Raw genomic sequence first — 17,450 nt, 5'->3', positions numbered from 1 at the left:
CAACTTTTTTCTATCGACAGCCAGAGTTGCAACTCTTTTTGAAGATAATCCCTTTTTTAAAGAAAAGAAATATACTAGACCAGGGGAGTATGAATAAAATATCTCTTTTTCCAATTGGATATTCTAATAATAATACAATTTAGAAAAAACTAAATAATATTTCGATTTCCCTGAATTTATTAAGGACTGTTTAATTTATTTGAATTAGTTGTCAGCCCTGCAAGTTTTCAGTTATTAAACATAATATACTTGTTTTATATAAATTGTCTTTTATTTAGGCTATTACTAAACATATTAGTAAGTTTACTAGTTACATTTTAGGGCTTACAACTCCAGGCCTAGTTTCACCTTAAATAATGCTGTCAAGCTCTTGGCGAAAAATAAACGTCCGGCAAATGACAGGGCCCAAAAGGGCACCTCTACACGATACGATCCCGAGGTGTTCCCATTGGAGACCGCCATTAGCGAAACTTAACTAAATCCCAAGGAGAGCCGATCGGGCTCAGAGGTTAGGATGTACAAAACCCATCGGCTGTCCCTTGGCGAACTTTACATTTTGTTAGACTAATTGATTAAATTAGTTAACTTACAGGTGCAATTTAATGGACACGGTTAACTAAATTGCAGTTGGTTATTTGTTCCGCGACTACTGGCAACCAAATCGGTTATTAAAATTACGTGTGTCAAGCATGTAACGCATTTAAAACATATATGGAGCATACGGTTACGTGTATGCAGAGCGTAAATGTATCGAGTTCTTAGCGTTTAATGGAAATGTTGATGCGCGTTTTCCTTTAATACTACGACGCAAGCTAAATAATGATGATCTTGTGATCCGCCGCCCCTTAGAATAAGCCAATTTGTTTCAGATTGTTCTTGATGATCACATCGGTGACGGCATCGAAGACGAACTTGACGTTATTCGTGTCCGTGGCGCAGGTGAGATGCGTGTAGATCTCCTTTTGGTCTTTCCGCTTGTTGAGATTTTCAAACTTCATGCGAATGTAGTTGGCCGCCTCCTCAAAGGTGTTGGTTCCTATAAAGGATTGGGGTTTTGGTTAAAAATATTATAAGAAATGTAAATATTTGTATCTTACCTGTGTACTCCGGGAAGCATATCGTCAGGGGAGATCGCTTAATCTTCTCTTCGAACAGATCCTTCTTGTTGAGGAAAAGTATTATGGAGGTTTCCACGAACCACTTGGAGTTGCAGATGGAGTCAAACAGCTTGAGGGATTCGATCATGCGGTTCATCTCTTCGTCCTCGGCCAAGACCAAATCGTAACCTATAAAATTGAATAGTAAATTAGGTATATTTATAAAATATTCCTTAGCTTCTTGTTATATCAGAACCCTCACAAATCATAAAATGCCTTTGTTTTTGACATTTTGTTGAAGTAGAATTAATAGACAAATTTAATTGTTTCCATTTAATGGTCATAAATATAATTTTCTAAATTCTTATCAAAAATATTATATTTTTAGATTGTGAAGAACACAATTCGGAATTTAAATATGAACGAACTACAAAAAAACCTGCTATGTTCTTAAACATTTTTAGTACTTAGAAGTCGTAGTAATTCTTACCTGAAAGTGCTACGCAGAAAATGATGGCCGTAACGCCCTCAAAGCAATGGATCCACTTCTTGCGCTCCGATCGCTGGCCGCCCACGTCAAAAAGCCTGTAAATATTGTAAATATTATATTATTTTGACCAGAAACGGCTTAGTAATCCCAACTCACTTGAAGTGCAGCTGTTTGCAGGAGAAGTGTGTCTCGATGATGCCAGTGGTCTTGACTCGGGTGCGGAGCACATCCTGCTGGGTGGGAATGTAGTTCGGCTGCGCAATGCGATCCAGCGAGTTGAGGTAGTAACCCGCCGAGTCGTTCAGCTGATATTCGCGGGATCGGGCAAAACTTTGCTGTACGCCTCCGTCCGCCCATAGTTTCTTCATCAGAAGGACTATCTCCGGCAGCAGGATTCCCTCATCCGCCGCGGAGGCATGTGTGAAGAACTGACGGGCAATGTCCGTCCTGCCGGGATCGGCAAACTCTATCTTCAGACGTCCCATGGCCCGGATGATCACCATGAGGCTCTGCACCGTGTTGCTGAAGACCACGCGGCGGTACTCCTCGCACTCCTCCTGCGAGTAGCCCGTGTCGTGGATGATCTTCATCTGTTTCACTATCGTCGACTTGCCCGACTCTCCAGCTCCTGGAAAATAAATTAATAAATATTAATTAGTAAGTTATTCCTTTAAAAAGCTTTTTATTTATAGCACTACTGGGATTTATGACCACAACAATTTTATTTCTTATTTTCTGAAATAACAAAAATACATTCATAAATCTTAGAAATTATTCATTTGTTTCAATAGAAGCTGAGTAAATTCATGCGAATTTTTGGGCAGTGGGCGTGAGGTGATCTTTATAAATACCAAGTTCAGGGCGTAAAATTGAATGAATCAATGAGTTTACGACATTCCGAATTGAAAGGGGAATGGAACCTCAAGTGGAGAACGGAAGAGGAATTTATGAATGAATGATCAAGAAAAGTTGCTCAATTGCGGGTTCAAAAGGCCAAAAAGCTGCCGGTTTACGCTTAATTGCGCTGGTCATGTTGAGAAATGAATGAACATCGTATGTTCTATATGATCTCAATAATAAAACAAATATAAAACGCCAAGTGGGGATCAATAAATTTGTATATGGTTTTTAGAAGAGCTTAAAAGGTATAATGTATTGATATATTTTATTTTGCTTCAAACTGCAAACTTTATCTCAGTTCCCAAGCCCTTATGAATCGACAAGCCAAGCCCTTAGGTTCAATGAACCACCCAGCGGTTCTCAAAAGTTATCAAAAGCCGGAGAAAATTAACTCGGCATAATTTTATTTGCCGAGAGCTTTCAATTGTAAAATGAGACCTGACCCGCGAGCGTTAATAAACAAACACAATCGTCTGGGACTGACCACACGAGTTTATTATCTGTTTCGTATGATAAAAAATAAAAAATATAATCACATTACGTGCTCGCCAGTTTCCCTTTTCGATGAAGGCACAAATGGAATAATAGAGAAAATGGGCAAATAAAAAATTGGCAACTCTTGCCGCCGAGCTACCGGTCTAAGTTTTATTTGTATTTTCATTTCAGTTATCAAGCGCTATACGAAAGATGTCGGGGTATTGCAACAATGGCGCATTAAGCCGACTTTTTGCTGCAGTTGGGCTTGGGTCCATTCCCAGCCCCCGGATGATTAGGTAATTGCCGAACCGAAGCCAAAACTGCGACTATACTTTCACTTTTTACTCCTCTCAGGGCCTGGTACTTGCACTGTGACTATGATTGTTTTTACTTTTCATAAGTAAATCACCTACGGTTAAAACTCCCTTGGGCTAAAGGTTTCCTGAAGGGGAAATTTTAATGATTTACTATTTAGCTACGAAAGCGATTTATGTGAACTCATCATTTTTCATTAAAATGTTTTTTATAACATGTTCATAATAAAATTCTAATATTTTTAAGATCGATATGCAATTTAAGAATTTTTCTTTAGGTTAAAAATCAAATTATCAAGGTATAATAAAGGGTTTTAAGTTTAAAATTTGGTGTATTTGCACTTAGTTACCATTGTTTAATATTTTCGTATTTTATTGTCTTTTCAATTCCAGCCAATCCTAACAATGCGTACTAATTTTGCAATAAAAAATGTCGTTATTGTGGATCACGGGAAGGAGCGAAAGAGACGCGTAGAGATAATGGCCAAACCAACGGTCGCCACATAATGATGAAATTTACAGATCTGAATACGAATATGGACATTAGGCGATGTTTAAACTTGCCACCGTGTGGAAAAAAACGAACAACAAAATTCACAAATGAACGGCAGAAAAAAAGGTCAATTTAATAATAATAATAATAACAAAATGGGTGCGAGTGTGTGTGAGTGTCTGGGCATTCATTTATCAATGCACCGTTAGCTGTGCCATAACAAGGGAGAAAGACCGCGAGTGCGAGCGAGAGGCGAACAAAAGGGATAAGCGAGACGGGCTTAGAACAACGGCGGTACGCACAAAGCGATCCAAAGCCGCGCTTACAAGCTCATTATCATCGCGATCGTCATGACCATCGTCGCGCTGGAAACGGTATTCTAATTAACATCATTAAACAGTGGATATCGGCGAAAAGAGAATTTTTGGAGAGTCTTCCCAGACAGAAAGTAAGTTCTTCTCGCAAAGAGCTTATATTAAACCATTCGTAAAACACAAAACCATAGGCATATTGAAAAACTATTATACATAAATTACTCAAATTTCAGTAATTTGACATTACTGATTACAACTTTTCTCATAAATATATAACACGTTACTTAAGAAGTATCTTTGTTTTCTGAGTGTTAATCTCGCAGACTTTAAACTTTAAAAAAAATCTATATTTTAAAATATTTTTTTTAAATAAAGATATTTTAAAGAAAGATACATTCTGTCGTCATCTTTTAATACAAAGTTGTAATGACTTTCAATATTTTAAAGGTAAAAAAAAATCAATATATAGTTGGAACATAAGCATTTTCTACAGTATTACCCTTTGGGTGGGGGAACTTTCCAAGGAGCGTGCAACGTAGTGCACCAACTAATTGGCTGGTTGATTATTGAGCGGCAGTAGAATCATCATTAGAAATGGTGACTAAAGCCCCTCCAGACACATACAGCCATGCGATGAGTTAAAAAAATAACAATAGCTAAAGACAGCGAGAGGAGAATCGTAAGAAAGTGTTTGCGCCATGAGTAATCAACTTAAATGGCGCCTGAACTCGGTTATCGAAGTGGGAAATGTGTTAATCAGCGGGGAGTGTGAAATTGTGCGGACCCACTAAAAAGTAAACAATTAAATCAGATGAAATGACGCCCTAAAACGGAAACCCCCACCCATCCATCCATCCATCGATTGAACCCCCAATGACTTTCACGCAAATCTTGATTATCATTTAATTTCCATCGCTTTCTTATATAAAATACGATTCCATCAATTATTTAACCGAATATATGGAGCGTAGCGCTGTTCGAAATTGATGTGTAAGGTCACTTAGCGATAATTTTGATAAGCCAGCCAAATGATACTTTCGATGTGCTCAAGTGTGTTTGTATGTGAATTCTTAACAAAAAATTCTAGATTAAGTCGCTGTGTTGACAGTCTGGGTTTCGATTTTGATATTGGTGCGGCGCAGGCATGACATTATTTTGTTTATATATTATTTTTTAAACAGATATACGAGAGCCGCTTACTCATGCCCCAAATGCGACATTGGAACTCTCTTGCTCTCCCTGGTTCTTCTCCCCATGCAAATATCGTAAAAACAATACTACATTTCACATTCTTTTCCCTTAAACACGAAATGTTTGTGCTTGTAGATGGGTAAAAAAAAAGAAATTCATCTGAAAGTTGTACTTTTCAATTGAATGGCGTGCAGAAAAGGGAAAAGAGGGGCATAGTGATAGTAATATAAATTGAGTGTCAGCCGAGGAGCTTTATTAAATCTACACAATAAGCCCAGCGTTGGGGGCTGACAATTCCGATTCCAATTTGAGTGAGGTCTGCAGTACACATAGAGAAATAATGATTTCTAGTAAATCTGAGAGAAATTTACCTTGCATCTATGACAACTATTTTATTCGATTTTTAAAATTTTTTAATGAATTTTTTAATAATGTTATTAAATTCTTTTTTAAGGTTTTTTTATAATTTATAATGTTCCTATAATTCAAGAAAAGCCATTTCACATACATATCCCAAAAGTATCTCTAGATATTAAAAAAAATATCGTTCTTGCAGAATTGTGCAATTTTATATATATACATTATATAATATAATATAAATTCGTTGGAACTTCTTATTGTTGTTTTAGAAACCTTTTTTTTTCTCCGTGTAGCAATAGCAGCTGCATTTGGTGGCGGGGCCATTTATTTGCGCTAATATCGTTCACCCCACTTGAAATGTCAGCGAACAAATAACAAAGCAGCAACAAAAACACGGCCAATTACTCAGCTGGAAGATTGAAGAGAGTTGTTGGAGCAACGAGAGAGGAGAGAGATCAGAGATCGGTTTTCATTATGGTCCAGAAATGACAGAAATTACGGCACACAAAGTGCAAACACAGCCAACAACAATGGCAGCAATTAAATCAAGTGCAGTAGCAGCGGAAAAAGTTAGCCTGAAATTCTGAAATCCAACTGGTGCAAGGTGTTTTCTTGTCTAAGTAAACCTGAAACATTTACACTGGTCAACCCGGGGGTTTTAGCCGAAAACAGCTGGGAAATTGTGAGATAATAGGGGATCAGGAAGTTTACAATGAGGGGATGAAAACTCTAGATCTTTCCCGCTCCTTTCTTCTGATATTTTCAAAACCGGTTTTGAAGCGTTTTTTAAGATGTGAAAACAATTTTCTTTTTCATGTTTGAGCCTATAAATACAGTAGTTATTTGGAATACAGAAAGGTGAACTAGGACTGTCAGTTTTAGAATTCAGAAAACAATAAACCAAAAAGGCAAAAAAAAACTTTCTTTCAGAAACCCAGCTATTTACTTGAATAATATTTTTTTAATGCAACAATCCTACTTTATTTTTCTTTTTTAAATTTTAGACAATATGTAAATATTAAAGTTAAATTATACATTTAGGAAGGAACAACTTCAATGTAAGCCCTTTTATATATTTTATGAATTATGGTCTTGAAATCTGGTGTGGTAATTAGCCAATCTTCACTGTAACTGCTCAGCCTGCCACTTGTTGCCTTAGTCATCTTAGGCCGCTTCATTAGCAAATCAGCCGTGCTGCCAGCGAAAAGCTGGAGAAAAACCTCAACCTGCATTGTTTTCAAAAATGAATGGCAATGAAAATGAAAAGTACACACGCAGACAGTGAAATACGATCGTTCCCATATCGTACAGTGCAACTTGTGTACATGGGTGTGTGGAAATTTAATTGCAGAAGGTTGCAACGCGGCGCGGCATTTAATTTCACTGCATTTGCCGCAGAGGTCGGGTCACCATAAAATGCGATACGATGGCGCCTCGTCGATTGAATGGTTTTTCCTACCAACTCGAAACCGCTGCGTTATCGGAACCAACAACGAACTACATATCAAACATGTTTCCATTGCGGCGATCCACTTGTTGGGATCGCGAGATCGATCCAAAAGATCTGAAAAGTGCGTGCCAGAAGACGAGAACCGAGAACCGAGAATTGAGAACCGACATTTGGTTTCAATTTACGTTCAATTCCCTTATCGCCAACGAATTATTGGACACAGTCATTGCATAATGCACTCCACAAACAGACGGACTTGTTTAGCTTGAACCAACCATATCAACAGCGTTATTTTAGGATACATACATATGAACAGTAAACATATGAGATAAAATGGGTTCATGGAATTAATTGCAAATATTAAAAATAAATTTGATTTGAAATAAATTAAAATGTAATCAAATTGAACCATTCTTAACAATTTTTCTCTTAAATTATTCAGAAATTCGCTAAATTAACAATAAATTGGATCTGAAAATTTTAAAAACTTTTCTACTTTTAAAAAGTAGTCATATTTATACCCGTTACTCGTAGAGTAAAAGGGTATATTAGATTCGTGCAAAAGTATGTAACAGGTAGAAGGAAGCGTTTCCGACCCTATAAACTATATATATTCTTGATCGGGATCACTAGCCGTTTGTCTGTCTGTCTGTCTGTCTGTCTGTCTGTCTGTCTGTCTGTCTGTCTGTCTGTCTGTCTGTCTGTCTGTCTGTCTGTCTGTCTGTCTGTCTGTCTGTCTGTCTGTCTGTCTGTCTGTCTGTCTGTCTGTCTGTCTGTCTGTCTGTCTGTCTGTCTGTCTGTCTGTCTGTCTGTCGGTCTGTCTGTCTGTCTGTCTGTCTGTCTGTCTTTCTGTCTGTCTGTCTGTCTGTCTGTCTGTCTGTCTGTCTGTCTGTCTGTCTGTCTGTCTGTCTGTCTGTCTGTCTGTCTGTCTGTCTGTCTGTCTGTCTGTCTGTCTGTCTGTCTGTCTGTCTGTCTGTCTGTCTGTCTGTCTGTCTGTCTGTCTGTCTGTCTGTCTGTCTGTCTGTCTGTCTGTCTGTCTGTCTGTCTGTCTGTCTGTCTGTCTGTCTGTCTGTCTGTCTGTCTGTCTGTCTGTCTGTCTGTCTGTCTGTCTGTCTGTCTGTCTGTCTGTCTGTCTGTCTGTCTGTCTGTCTGTCTGTCTGTCTGTCTGTCTGTCTGTCTGTCTGTCTGTCTGTCTGTCTGTCTGTCTGTCTGTCTGTCTGTCTGTCTGTCTGTCTGTCTGTCTGTCTGTCTGTCTGTCTGTCTGTCTGTCTGTCTGTCTGTCTGTCTGTCTGTCTGTCTGTCTGTCTGTCTGTCTGTCTGTCTGTCTGTCTGTCTGTCTGTCTGTCTGTCTGTCTGTCTGTCTGTCTGTCTGTCTGTCTGTCTGTCTGTCTGTCTGTCTGTCTGTCTGTCTGTCTGTCTGTCTGTCTGTCTGTCTGTCTGTCTGTCTGTCTGTCTGTCTGTCTGTCTGTCTGTCTGTCTGTCTGTCTGTCTGTCTGTCTGTCTGTCTGTCTGTCTGTCTGTCTGTCTGTCTGTCTGTCTGTCTGTCTGTCTGTCTGTCTGTCTGTCTGTCTGTCTGTCTGTCTGTCTGTCTGTCTGTCTGTCTGTCTGTCTGTCTGTCTGTCTGTCTGTCTGTCTGTCTGTCTGTCTGTCTGTCTGTCTGTCTGTCTGTCTGTCTGTCTGTCTGTCTGTCTGTCTGTCTGTCTGTCTGTCTGTCTGTCTGTCTGTCTGTCTGTCTGTCTGTCTGTCTGTCTGTCTGTCTGTCTGTCTGTCTGTCTGTCTGTCTGTCTGTCTGTCTGTCTGTCTGTCTGTCTGTCTGTCTGTCTGTCTGTCTGTCTGTCTGTCTGTCTGTCTGTCTGTCTGTCTGTCTGTCTGTCTGTCTGTCTGTCTGTCTGTCTGTCTGTCTGTCTGTCTGTCTGTCTGTCTGTCTGTCTGTCTGTCTGTCTGTCTGTCTGTCTGTCTGTCTGTCTGTCTGTCTGTCTGTCTGTCTGTCTGTCTGTCTGTCTGTCTGTCTGTCTGTCTGTCTGTCTGTCTGTCTGTCTGTCTGTCTGTCTGTCTGTCTGTCTGTCTGTCTGTATGAACGCTGAGATCTCGGAAACTATAAAAGCTAGAAGATTGACATTTTGCATGCAGGTTCTAGGAGTTCCTACGCAGCGCAAGTTTGTTTCAAAAGGGTGCCACGCCCCCTCTAACGCCCACAATCGCTTATATACGATTTTAAAAATTTCAATATTTTGGAAAAGTAAAAATGCAGTTTTATTGTGTTTATCAATACCTATCGAAATGTAGAAGAAATTTTTTAAATCGGACCATTCGTTAAAAAGTTACGGCGGATCAAAGTTTTTCTCCATCTCTTTCGCACTCCCTTTAGCTGAGTAACGGGTATCTGATAGTCGGGGCACCCGACTATAGCGTTCTCTCTTGTTTTTGCTCAACTTAATGAGAAAAAGATTAGAATTAATTGGTTTCAAATAAAAAGTAAACTTCCAGTGTTTCACAAAGAAATTATATTTTGCTAGATCGTCAGCATGGGGATTTCCCTAGGGAAAAGCCGGCAAAAATCCTGTGCAAAACTCACCACAGTCGAAAAAAAACGGAACCCAAGTACGAAACCCACCCCGCCCAAGCAAATAAATGAGGTCAGAGCGCTGAAATGCTTGCACATTTCTCTCCCAAAAAAAATAAAGGGGATTCGCAATGGGGGAATACCGGAAAACGGGACTGGTAAATATGAGATATAGGAAGGTAAAAGCAAGGAAGAGGAAGACGCACCCAGTAGCAGCAGTTTCACCTCCGAGGCGGCTCTTTCGCCCTCCGCCCGCAAGGCGCGATCGATGTTCTTGGACCGTTCGATGGCCTCTTTATCGCGTGCTGTACTCACGGCACAACCCATATTCGCTTTATGTCTTTATCGCGTTTCGGTACCGGGGTCTTGGCAACAGGGCTTTTCCGCTTTTCCGCCGATTTCCGCACTTTTCACTCGCGATTTTCGACGATATTCGAGATGCGTCTGCGCGTCGGCTGTACACTTTTTTCGACTCTTTTTTTTTGTTTCCACCTCTCCTCCTTTCACACAAACACACCACACATGCGCAGGGCACGCACACACACACACGCACGTAAGGGATCTGCAGTCTCGTAGGGGTTTTTTGCAATCAATTAATCTGAATGCGCGCTATTTTAGGGTATATTTTATAGCGGCAAAGCCGATTTAATTCCTTTTGTCGTTTAATTTCCGCCGATTTACTATGCGCAATATGAATCACTTTTGATCGTTTTTGTTTCGTTCGGCGTTTAGTATGACCGCGCAACCAGCGATCAGTAATACCGTTCGGAAATATACTTTTAATACCAAACTTTTGGAATATACCAAAAATATTTAAAATTGTCCCTGGTTTTACGTAAGTTGTATCGATATTCAATCCAGTTTTTGCACAAAACTCACTTAAATGGTATTTTAACAGCCTGTTCAGAGACTGAACTTCAGCCCGAGGAAGTTTTAAAAGTTATGAAATAGTCCCCTCAGAAAAAGCCATTGTTGATCATTAAAAATGTTTAGGAAATTTAAAAACCGATAACGCTTATCGAAAACTGCGGTAGCCCTGGCATAGGTGGTGAACTTGGCTAGTTTTGCTAAGGGCAACTGTGACGTCATTGGACGGTTACTTTAAGCTGCCAACTCGTTTTATGTACCCTATTCTTGGGCGGTAAATTTCAAATTAATTCCATTGGACGACAAACATTTTAATTGCCCTTACTTTGTATGCTTCCCACAATAATGCCAGTAAAACGATCTTGTTCGCCTGGTCAGCCATCAGGCATAATTTCATTATGCCCAACTTGCCCTTTGCCATTCGGCTCTTGTTTGTTGTTATAGCGCTTTAAGTGTAAATAAACATAGCCGAAAATATGATGTTGCTCGGAAATGCAGGCGATCGTTCGTTCCTCCGCAATGTGCACGCAAGCCGGAGGGAAAAAGTTCTCAGGGCCCGGGCATAAATAATATTTGCCTTTGGGACAATACAATTTCGATTTGGATTCCAAATGTTTGCAGATGCATTTGGTGGTGCTACAGTCGCTCTTCTTTAAAGTGAAATATACATATCTCAAAATAATTAATTTAAAATTTTGGATTAAGATATACTTTTTGGTATATATTTAATTATGAAAATCAAAAATGTTTCTTGAAACATAGTACATATTTAGTAAACAAAATATTACGCAGCCAAACTTTAGTTAATCATTTTTAGTACTTACAATGCTTATTTTCTTTTTTTTAGGTTTTTGATTACATATTTTTTTAAATAGAAAACTAAATATTAAATAAGGAATAGTAATGATATTAAATTGTTTATTAAAGTTAAATAATAATATTAATTTATTTTAAAAAATTGTTTCCAATTTAAATTCGATTTGTGGAAGTTCTCCTGCCTTCCCAAATCGAAGATATTAAAAGAAATTTGTGAATCGGGGAGGGCTTTCCGCAGCTAATTTATCTAAACAAAAAGATACAAAGGCAGGAAGACGAGGAGGATGAAGATGGGGTCGCAGTGCAAAAGTTTCGCCGCCGCCGGAGGACGTCACATGTGGCCCCCTGAATAACCTCCCCCTCCCGCGTGCGCCCCTGTAAATAAAGGCCATCAACGGGTCATGATTTACACATGTTTACACGAAACGTGCGGCATTTGTCGAGGGGCGTAGAAAAGGGGGGGTGGTGGGAATAAAGGGGATCTCGGGGTCGGAATCGGAATCGTGATCCCGCTGCCTTATGAATGAATATGAATGATCGTTTGTGTGCTACCCTACTTCCCTTCCCCCCCTGTAAATTATCGTAAAAAGCGCAGGCTAGAGAAATATGGATTTCTGCGGTTCTCCATGGGTGTGCGAGGGAGAGGGTGCAGTACTGCACTTTGGGTGGTCCCTCATTCCATCTCGGTCGCACTCATTGGCTGCAAACGAGGCGCATGCTGCCCGCATCGGAATCCCGAACTGTTTGCTGATGCCAACAGATTTGACGAATGTCGGCACATTTCATCCAAAACTTCAATCGCCATCGGGCCGAAGAAGAGGAAGACTAGGCAGCAAAATCCAAAAACAACAAGCTGCCAAGAAAACAGCAGCTAGAAGAAGAAGATGAAGGAGCAATTACAAGGATGGGCAAGGCCTTGAAATAGATATACCGTTAGCTAACCCGCACATACCATGCACAGGGAGAAATTTTGAAATCTGGTTTATTTTTAAAATTTTCATCCGATTTGTAAGAAGTTTGGGATGTGGGTGGGAATTTCAAAAACAAAGTTATGGTCTTCAGTTCAGAGACCATAAACTATTAGTTTTATTTAAATTTCAATTTTAAATTCATACTTTTAAAAATTCAAAAAATATTTGCATTTATAAATGCAATATCAAAATGTTTTTTCCAGTGTCTAACACAGAGTTTGGCACATGTGTTGTGGCACTGGGCAAACTCAAGATTGAGAAGATTAATTTCCCCGATAATTCGGGAAGCTGAAAAATGTAGTTTCGGATGAATTCTTTTGCTGGCCGTTGAAAGGTGAAACAGACAGGCGGGAAAACCCCTCATTTCCCCCCATAATCACCCAGTTGCCGCTCCCCTTTCAATCTGCAGTCGCAGTCAAGTGAAGTTGCAGTCTGCAGACGCGAAGCGTTTAAAAAGTATTGATGGATTCGATCGTCGGATGATCCAATTGATTTTCGGCACTTTTTCAAAAGGCGTCAAGAGGCCGACAAGTAGAGAAAATAAATTTATAGAGAAAGTGGGGAGGTCTATTACCGTTATATCAGTATTGTACAAATAATTAAAATTATAATCCTGATGATAAACTAGTTTTGTTAGTCAAAATTTTCCTTAAATTTTGTTTTCAAAAAATTCACAAAAGTTTACAATGATCGGAAATCTTTTGTCCGGTTTCTTTCCACTAAAAGATCCGATCCATACATTGTCCTGTGAAAAATAGACTATTAAAATTGATTTATGTTTCATAGATGTTTCCTTTGCCAAGCCAACATTAAAGATACCCCAGACCCCGAGTAACCCCATTAATCCAATAAATTCCAACGATTTGCCAACGAAATGAGGCCGCAGAATCGTAAAGGCAGAGCGAATAATCTCTTTAACTAAAATTAGCCGTTTCGATTTGTTTACACTGCGATAAAGTAATAATTACCCCAAAAAACAGCAGAGAAACGAGAATATATTACACCGAACCATTCGATCAATCGCCCGCCAAGGCAACAAAAAATATAAAAATAAAAAGAGAATGGAGCTGGGAAAAAAGTATTGTCTTGGGCCGACAAGTGTGACGATGGTTGGGGGTTTTCCATAGATATTTTTTGTTTACATCTCGCAAAGGAAAACCCGAAAATATAGATCTTACATGGCCATACGGTTGCAACCTGCGTGGTGGAGAAAAAAGAGGAAAATCGGTACGCGGCAGGAAACAAAAGTCGCTGGCAATGCAATTGAATTGCCGTAAAAATGGGAAGAACCGAAAAGTGGGGGAGTGAGTAGGAACCATTTACTAGCCACCCACCCACATTTCGGATGTGGAATTTATTAGTTTCCCGCGGGCTTCTGGATTTCGAGTAATCTTTGTCATGCATCTGGGATCTGCGAAAATCGCAGTTCAAAGACTGCAACTATAGTTTTAAGCACCTGCCAGCTGATATTCTGCAGTTTCCAACCGAATAACAATGCCCATAGTTCATCCAAAACGATCGCTTTTATCTATCAATTGTATTCGCTTAAAATTTTGATACGTTTCCCTGGTCAATCTCGCCTTTCTTCACCATCCCATCCTCCGTCTGGAATCTTAGACATCGTAAACGGCCCATGGAAATGATGTTATATCACTTGTCTAAGTCTGGGCATTGCCTGTTTTTCCTAAGCTATTTTTGCCAGATTTTAGTTGATGCTTTATGGCTTTATAATGTCTGTGCACGTTCCGTTTTATGATCTGCCCGTAAAATGGACCCGATTCATGTTGGGCCCCCGGCAACAATATGGTAATTTGTTGGCCATTATATGATCTTATATGAACGGGAAGGGGTGACTTCTGGTGTAGCCTATGAGGGTTTTGGGAAAGAAGATGATAAAAATGTTACAGTACTGAGATAAAACTTGGATTCCTTACCTAAGACCTCTTTGGTTCCTCTTCCTCGGCCACCTCCTTTTCCTCCTTCCGAAAGGATTGGCATTTCTCCACGAGCTTGCTAAAGAGTCCTTTCTCACTTTCCACGGCCGTCTGATGGCGAAGGATCAGCAAAGTGCTGCGGCACTGTAACAAAAGTCGGGACATTTTTGAACTGCTCTCTAGATGGAAGTGTGAAAAACTAAAAAGTGATTGAGGAAGATTCCAATAAAGATGAACTTTTCTTCAGGGCAATCTATGATTTCACAAAGTTCGTGATTGGAATTTATAAAAAATACTTCTGGAAGTGTCAAGAACTTTAATTTTTCTTGCAATCATCTCCGGATTTGCCATCTGAACCTTTGGGTTTGTTTTTGCAGCGAGGAGCTGTGGGAAATACAGCTATATGCGAAAAGATTTTATTAGTTTTGTCAGCTATATAAAAGTGGTTAACTTACGTCTTCCACATAGATCAACTTTTTTCTTCTTCTTGTCACTTTTTTTGGCTCCATCGTCCTTACAAGAATCCTTACCCGAATCGCCTTTATTTGCCGAACCCGAAAAGAGGCGCGGGCTCATTAAACCTTTTCTTAGTTTCATAAGCCCCATATTTCGCATTCTATGCATGTTTTAAATGGTTTACCGAAGGATTACTTTTGAAATTTTGATTTTAGACAACCGAATAGATTACACAAAAAATTTTAAATGTTAAATTCAAAAGTTCCTGTGATTGTAGGTATTCGAAAGATTTTTTTTTAATATTTTATTTTTCTGCTATTCTATCTTAAACTCTTCCTACCAAAACTCCTTAGCCAAAGCGAATTCTTAGCCAGAATTCCATGAGTAGAGTGACATGTGGCCGATCCGCTTCTCAATTGCCGCTTGGCTTGCGTTTTCTGAGCTCGGTTTTCGGTTTCAGTTGCAATTACAAGCCGAGTTTCCAGTTCCCCGTGGCTACCGCTTCCCAAATCCATCTCAAGTGGCGACCACACATTAACCACGACCAGGGATTTAGGGAAAGGGAGCTGGAAAAGCGGGGAAAACGTCGTGGCGGCGCCACGTCAAAATATTTGTCGTCAGCGCCTCAATTGGTTCGATTTATGGTGCGGATAATTAGTCGACTGCTGCGTCAGGATGTCGCCGTTGATTAAACCAAAAAACAAAAATTTACTTTTATTTTTGGGCTAGATCCACTTGAACGCGATATTGGTCTACATTTCTGATGTTTGACTTTTTACTAATGATCTGGTGATGATAGGTTGTCAAGAAATTGGGACTATATATGCTTCTAAAAATAAAAAGGTATTAAAGGATTGGAAAATTGAGCGATATTTTCAAGTAAGGCGTGGTAAAGAATAGTTGAATGATCTCTGATTTTTAAACCAAATATTATTTTCTGAAGCTAAAAATTAATTTGATTAATTTCATTTTTGATTAAATAATATTTTGCAAATGAAAAAAATCAGTTAGAAAATCTAAAAAATACATTAAAGTTTATTTTCCATTTATTATCTGAAACTAGAACTAAACTGTCAAATTAAAGCTGAAAATCCTTGAACTGTTTAAACTGTTCCTTCGATTCCGTAATCTTGCAAATTTTTAAGGCTGTTTTTACCTTCAGATTTTTAAAAACCATTTAGGCTAATAGTTCCAGCACTCGACTGTCAAGCTATGGAACACCACCCATGACATTTCAATGTTGAGCAAGCGTGTTTTTTCCCCGGATCCGCTTATTTTTAGGCCTCACAGGTGCGCTGCCCTCGAAGGCCAGAGACTGAGACCCGTAAAAAACGCGTCTACAAAAGCCCTGGAAGAACAAAGCGAACGACACGGAAGAATTGGTGGCAATGGGAAGAGAAGAGATGGGCGGAGGACCAATGACGACAATGAGCGTCAAATGAAACGAAACAGATGCCATTCCAGCCATTGGAGGCGATCGGAGATACAAGATCGAGATCATCGATTGCGGAATTGCAGGAGAAAGAAGACCGAAGACCGAGAGATGTGTGATCACTGATCAGCCATTTTGGCAAGGGTGCTTAAGCGGGAAGATTAATTACTGCCAACGTTGCGGAATCGGTCGGCCGATGAAAAGCGAGTAAATCCCCAGCGATCAGCGATCAGATGCTCAATTTCAGTTTCCTGTTCCTCGGTTCGCCTGTGAGTCAACGCATTTTAAGTACCGGCCATTAAACTAAAAGCTAAACAATAACGGCCAAAGTGGAGAATCGGATGCGATCGGGTATTGTGTTTTTCGGGCATCCGAAGTGCCCAGCGTTTCTTTTTATTTTTTGGGTCTTTTCCAAAGTAATTTGTAGAACGCCCTCATCGATTCTGACCCGTTTCTTTTTTTTTTTTTTTTGTTCTCTTAATTTTTGTACATTTGGCGCAATTATTGCGCACCAAATGGATCGCAAGTCTATAAATTGTTCGATTTTATTGCGCCAGCTTCGACAGTTGAATGGCGCAAAGCGCCAAATGGGGTGGGGGCTTTTTCTGGTTTCTGAAGGCGTCTCTGGACTTTTACTGCGTCTGCCCATAGTTTGCATAGTTTGGCAATGGCATCGACAAGCCAGCGGCAGATTCTCTTGGCCATCTTGCGCAAGGCGCCCATCTTGGATTTGGATTTGGATTCACATTCATACACTCGTACATTTCACAGCGGCCAAGGTGTTTATGGCCAAGAGAAGTGCCAAAGTGTGGCAATCGTTGGTCACAACAGGAGGCGAGATCGAAAATGCAATTAACCGAATTTCCAAGGCACAATTTTGTGCTAAAAGAACAAAGGAATTTTCATTTTTATGTTCGGCAAAACTAATTCAATTCGGTTCGAGCGTATTATTTATTCTTTTGAAATAGATGAAAATATTTGACGATTCTTAAATAAAATATAGATTCCATGCATGTGAGGATTTTTGAATTTTTATAAATATTTAACTAAAAACAACCAAGGAAATAAATAAAATTTAGTCAATTTAATAACCAGATATTATATTAACGAAATAAAGGTTATATTTCTCAAAAAAAATATTGAAGTAGAATACTAACTTTTTAGATATATTCTCTATCAAATAATGTAATATTTAATTTAATTTGTTTTTTTGTTTATATCCTAATGCTCCAATAAATACTTATGTTTAAAGCGTTAGACACATACATTTATTAACTTTATAAATTATTACAATTATTAAAAAAATAATTATCTTAATAAATAAG

General features: G+C 39.3%; 3 protein-coding genes across 3 annotated transcripts; all 3 read right to left on the bottom strand.

Moving 5' to 3' along the window:
• Window positions 1-246: 246 nt before the first annotated feature.
• On the bottom strand, window positions 247-10,409 carry Galphai (G protein alpha i subunit). The gene is made up of 5 exons (XM_017155135.3): window positions 9,856-10,409; window positions 1,744-2,215; window positions 1,588-1,682; window positions 1,098-1,286; window positions 247-1,036 (listed from the first exon to the last, which is right to left on the bottom strand). The coding sequence occupies exons 1-5, from the start codon at window positions 9,974-9,976 to the stop codon at window positions 846-848; spliced, it is 1,068 nt and encodes a 355-aa protein (XP_017010624.1). The 5' UTR covers window positions 9,977-10,409; the 3' UTR covers window positions 247-845.
• A 3,398-nt stretch (window positions 10,410-13,807) lies between these two features.
• On the bottom strand, window positions 13,808-14,402 carry LOC108066502 (uncharacterized). Its single transcript, XM_017155037.3, has 2 exons — window positions 14,238-14,402; window positions 13,808-14,169 (listed from the first exon to the last, which is right to left on the bottom strand). Exon 1 carries the CDS (start codon window positions 14,400-14,402, stop codon window positions 14,238-14,240), a length of 165 nt encoding a protein of 54 aa, XP_017010526.3. The 3' UTR covers window positions 13,808-14,169.
• Window positions 14,403-14,494: 92 nt separating this feature from the next.
• On the bottom strand, window positions 14,495-14,861 carry LOC123002342 (uncharacterized). Its single transcript, XM_017155036.3, has 2 exons — window positions 14,693-14,861; window positions 14,495-14,636 (listed from the first exon to the last, which is right to left on the bottom strand). Exons 1-2 carry the CDS (start codon window positions 14,859-14,861, stop codon window positions 14,554-14,556), a joined length of 252 nt encoding a protein of 83 aa, XP_017010525.3. The 3' UTR covers window positions 14,495-14,553.
• Window positions 14,862-17,450: the final 2,589 nt, after the last annotated feature.

This window comes from Drosophila takahashii, chromosome 3L, assembly GCF_030179915.1.
Source record: "Drosophila takahashii strain IR98-3 E-12201 chromosome 3L, DtakHiC1v2, whole genome shotgun sequence".
Lineage (NCBI taxonomy): Eukaryota > Metazoa > Arthropoda > Insecta > Diptera > Drosophilidae > Drosophila > Drosophila takahashii.
Note: the sequence above shows the minus strand (reverse complement) of the source record. Positions and strands in the feature narration are given on the sequence as shown.